Source organism: Meleagris gallopavo, chromosome 5 (assembly GCF_000146605.3).
Source record: "Meleagris gallopavo isolate NT-WF06-2002-E0010 breed Aviagen turkey brand Nicholas breeding stock chromosome 5, Turkey_5.1, whole genome shotgun sequence".
NCBI lineage: Eukaryota > Metazoa > Chordata > Aves > Galliformes > Phasianidae > Meleagris > Meleagris gallopavo.
In genome coordinates this window covers 39,545,402-39,549,167 of record NC_015015.2, presented here as the reverse complement: position 1 = coordinate 39,549,167, position 3,766 = coordinate 39,545,402, and the positions used below count along the sequence as shown (strand labels likewise).

The 3,766-nt window shown below is 38.5% G+C and overlaps 1 protein-coding gene across 13 annotated transcripts in view; it reads right to left on the bottom strand.

The window, feature by feature from the left end:
- NRXN3 (neurexin 3) overlaps positions 1-3,766 on the bottom strand; it is an 896,531-nt gene continuing 892,765 nt past the window's right edge. For 6 of the 13 annotated variants that reach the window (XM_019615790.1, XM_031553622.1, XM_031553623.1 and 3 more), the window contains one exon: positions 1-1,317. In XM_019615790.1, coding sequence (XP_019471335.1) covers positions 392-1,317 — 926 coding nt within the window. In that variant the 3' untranslated portion in view covers positions 1-391. The other 7 variants (XM_031553628.1, XM_031553624.1, XM_031553625.1 and 4 more) reach the window with 3 other exon arrangements.

Below are 3,766 nucleotides of genomic sequence, written 5' to 3'. Positions count from 1 at the left end.
TTTTTTAAATAACTAAACTGCAAAATTATTGATACAGTCAGGAATCACGAACATTGTTAAAGACTCACTTGGAGATATGAAACAAGTAAGCCATGAAGTCTTCTACTTTTGCAGAAAGTTCAGCGGAGGAGGAGATTTGGAGACATCCAAGTTCACTAACAGGGCAGAGCTGTATGCGCCATCTCCAGAACGCTAAGTGTGCTTTATAATACATTAGGGCAGAGTTTGCTGACTCCAAGTGATGACTGAGACATTAACAGTCACTGCTGATATTTTTTTTCCCAATACTTTTTCCCACAAACGATATCTCCTAATCTCATTCACTGCAATGATTTTGATAGTTAAATCTCATTAAGTATTTATATATTTATATATAAATAAGTATTCTTTTTTACACATAATACTCTTTGTCCTTGTTTTTCTGTTTCTTGTGGCCACTCTTTGAGCTCTGCTGCTTCTCCTTCATGAGCGTGCCGTTGCTCTGGGCTGAGTTGCTGATGTAGTTTCGCGTCTCGTCCACCTGATAGGACCCCTCGTCCCTGTTCCTGTACTTGTACATGGCGTACAGGAGGATGAGGATGCAGAGGGCGGCAGCAGCCACAATGCCGACGACCATCCCCGTTGTGCTGCTCGACTCGCGGACCACCTCTGAGGCCCCCGGAACCCGTCTGATTCCTGGCTCCGTGGGGTTTGCTGTGGGCACATTACGGAACATGGGGGAAGTGATTAGCGGGCTCTTCAGCTTTGTGCTGTCTAGCTCATAGGCAGTGGGCAACGGAAGCAAGACTATGTCAGGCTGGGGTTTGAGCTCACGGTTATTCATTTTGCCGGCTGGCAATTTGGGTACCATCCCAGTCGAGGACGAAGCTGTGGAGCGGATCAGCTCAGGGGACAAAGACGTGGTAGTAGTCCTACCAGTTTCGGAGACTTTGTTAGGTCTAAAGTCCTTGGATTCCCACTTGGGTGCGTGTGCTTTGTAGCCACCTTCGAAGATTGAAGTGGAAAGACTCTTATCTGTTACCAAGGAGAAGGTGGTGTAAAAATCTTCATCATCAGTAGGGGGTAGGTTAGAGTCAAAGGTTTCCCCTGAGCCATACCCAGATATCACCAAGCCATCATCATCACAACCATCGCTGCCTTGGTCCGACAAGCAAGGTAACCCCGCCTCAGAGGTCATGGACAGGGAATCTTTGGTGGTCTCAATAATGGTGAGGAGGGGGCGAAAGGTAGGGGGAAGTGTAATGAAAGGTGCACGAGTAGCAATAGGAGGGATATCTAAAGGGTCTTCTACAAGTAGAGGAATAACTAATTCACCTCCTGGGATGGAAAAGAGAAGAAAAAAGAAGATTAGTACATGTTACTGATACAAGACACCATTTTCAAGTCTCTTAAGGGCAGTACAAGGATGTGGGCATTATGAATAAGTGTCAGGGAACAGATTTCCTGCACAGCTACACTACCAATAACTTTCTTGGGGGTTTCTTTGATTCTTGTCTCCCACTCTGCTTCTGGCATTGATCAATCATGTGTTCCATTTTCTTTCACCCTAGTCTATGCTAGGTTTGTAGAGTGAAACACTACAAATTTTTGGAGACTCAAATTTTTGCTTTTGAAGATACTCTCAAGTGACTCTGTGGGCATCAGTTTTTGGCACTAATCTTTCTTGAGCAACTGGTTACAAGACTGTTAAAATGAACTATTTCAGACCACCAGTACAGTTATGTGCTCAGAGGGATTTTACTGTTCATTTTAACGGTTTTTCCTCCTCTGCTTCTTTTCATTTAAGAAAGCACTGATATTTTTTCTCTGATACTCAAGTGTGTTTTCCCCCTGTAGTATTTTCTAAGGCCTTTCCCTAAGGCCTTTCGCATTCATCCGTTTCTTCTTGATTGTTGCCTGGTTTTTAAATTGTGAGAACGTTCATGAAAGATAGGTATGGAATAAGAATCAGGTACTTACTAGGGTCCATGAAGGCACAGAGCTCTACTCAAAGCTTGTTCATTTCTTTTTAATCTTACCTTTTTGTTCTACATTAGACATGTGCCTTGCCTTTTGTCTTCTTTGGCTACTAATGTCATATCATCTTGAGCTTTGGTTCTTCTTTATATCCTTTTACTATAATTTGATTAAAACTTAAGAAAAGAATTAATTGTGATTGATGATGCAACTAAATAAGCGCTGATGACCCAAATTAGTGCTTGAATCTGCACAACAGAAATTGTCTTCACTCATGCTGTTATTCTTGATACACAGATATCAGTGCTATTTCTTCCCAGCATGGTAGCTAGGTGCCTACAAAGGACTAAAAATGAGGTAGGCTTATAGCCTACTCTGGAAGTGTAACTTAGCTATAGCTGTAATTTCTGTACCTTACTGAAGTATAATGTGAAACGAGAAAACCATAGTGTCATTTCTAAGATTGGCTTCTGTACAGCAATATTGTTACTCATAGTTGAGTAGTCTTAATTCGTCTATATATTGTAAAATGAGTGTATTTTCTCTTTTGAGCTTAGAAATAATTAACACTCCAGCATTTTACTCTGATATGAAGGTATAATTCATTTCTTTAATTCACTTAGTTGAGACTGCATAGTCTTCTGTTAACATGCAGGTTGCTGACACGTTGCTTTTGAAAATTTGTGTATAAATTTTCCCATGGCTACTTCTCTTTGGTTAGTCACTTAAGCTAGTTGATTTAAATATAAACTGAAGATTTTATTTGAAACAATGAGTAGTCATCCAGATCTTTTGTCAAGTCATATGTAAGTACTTGTAGGGAAGCATTAATTAATTTGTATTCACTGGTTCTTAAAGAAAGAGGTGCAAAAAGAATTTTAGGTTCTAAAAAAATAATTCCAGCTTTTACTTACATATTCATAATTGTTAATGAACAGTCCGGTATTGTTATGATGCTGAACTACATTAGGGTTCTGCTCTTTTCTACCTGCACTATATGTTACACGCACTTGTTTCCCATTAAATACTGCCAGAATTGTCCATGGAATTTTTATAAAGAATAAAATCATAATCCATTCTAAATATATTTGAAATGCAATATATTTGAACAAATCACATATTGAAGATGATAGTAATACACTGAAAAAAGTACTTAACAATTTGATTAAATCTGTGTAGTTGAACTAGCAAAACGGCTTATTCTTATCCTTAATGAGAAACTAAGTGGTGACACAGTTTAATAAATTGAAATAGTCAGAATTAACTCACACATACCAGATAGAAATGAGGCCAAAATAAAGAATATGGCACTTTACATATTCTCTTAACATACCTGCATGCAAAGTGATTTTTAAAATGAGATAAAAAGGGCCGACCTGAATGTGCTGTTTAGTTTTTTGAACTTCGTCAGCATAGTCATACCACTTCTCTTACAGAGGAGACGAAGAAGAAATATGTATAGCAAAAAATATGGAAAAAAGTAAAAAGTTTAATCTGCCAAGCGAGTACGTGGCATTTTGTGTTTGCGCATCTGAGTTGTTTTTTGTTCAGTGCAAACTGGAGCATGTAATATGATTTAGATATGTCCAGAAGCCCTATCCATGGTCAGAGTGGGGCATATATAATCTATGCAAACAGGTGGTCTCAAGATAATCTTGAAGTATACCTCAGAGGGAAATATCATCTGTGTCTGCAAAAAAAAAATGAATAAAAATATTATAATTTAAGTTCTTATTAAATCAACTTGCATAGATGTGTTATTTAAGTTCCTGAACGGCTGGTGTAAATAGTGTCCCTTTAAATGTTTTTT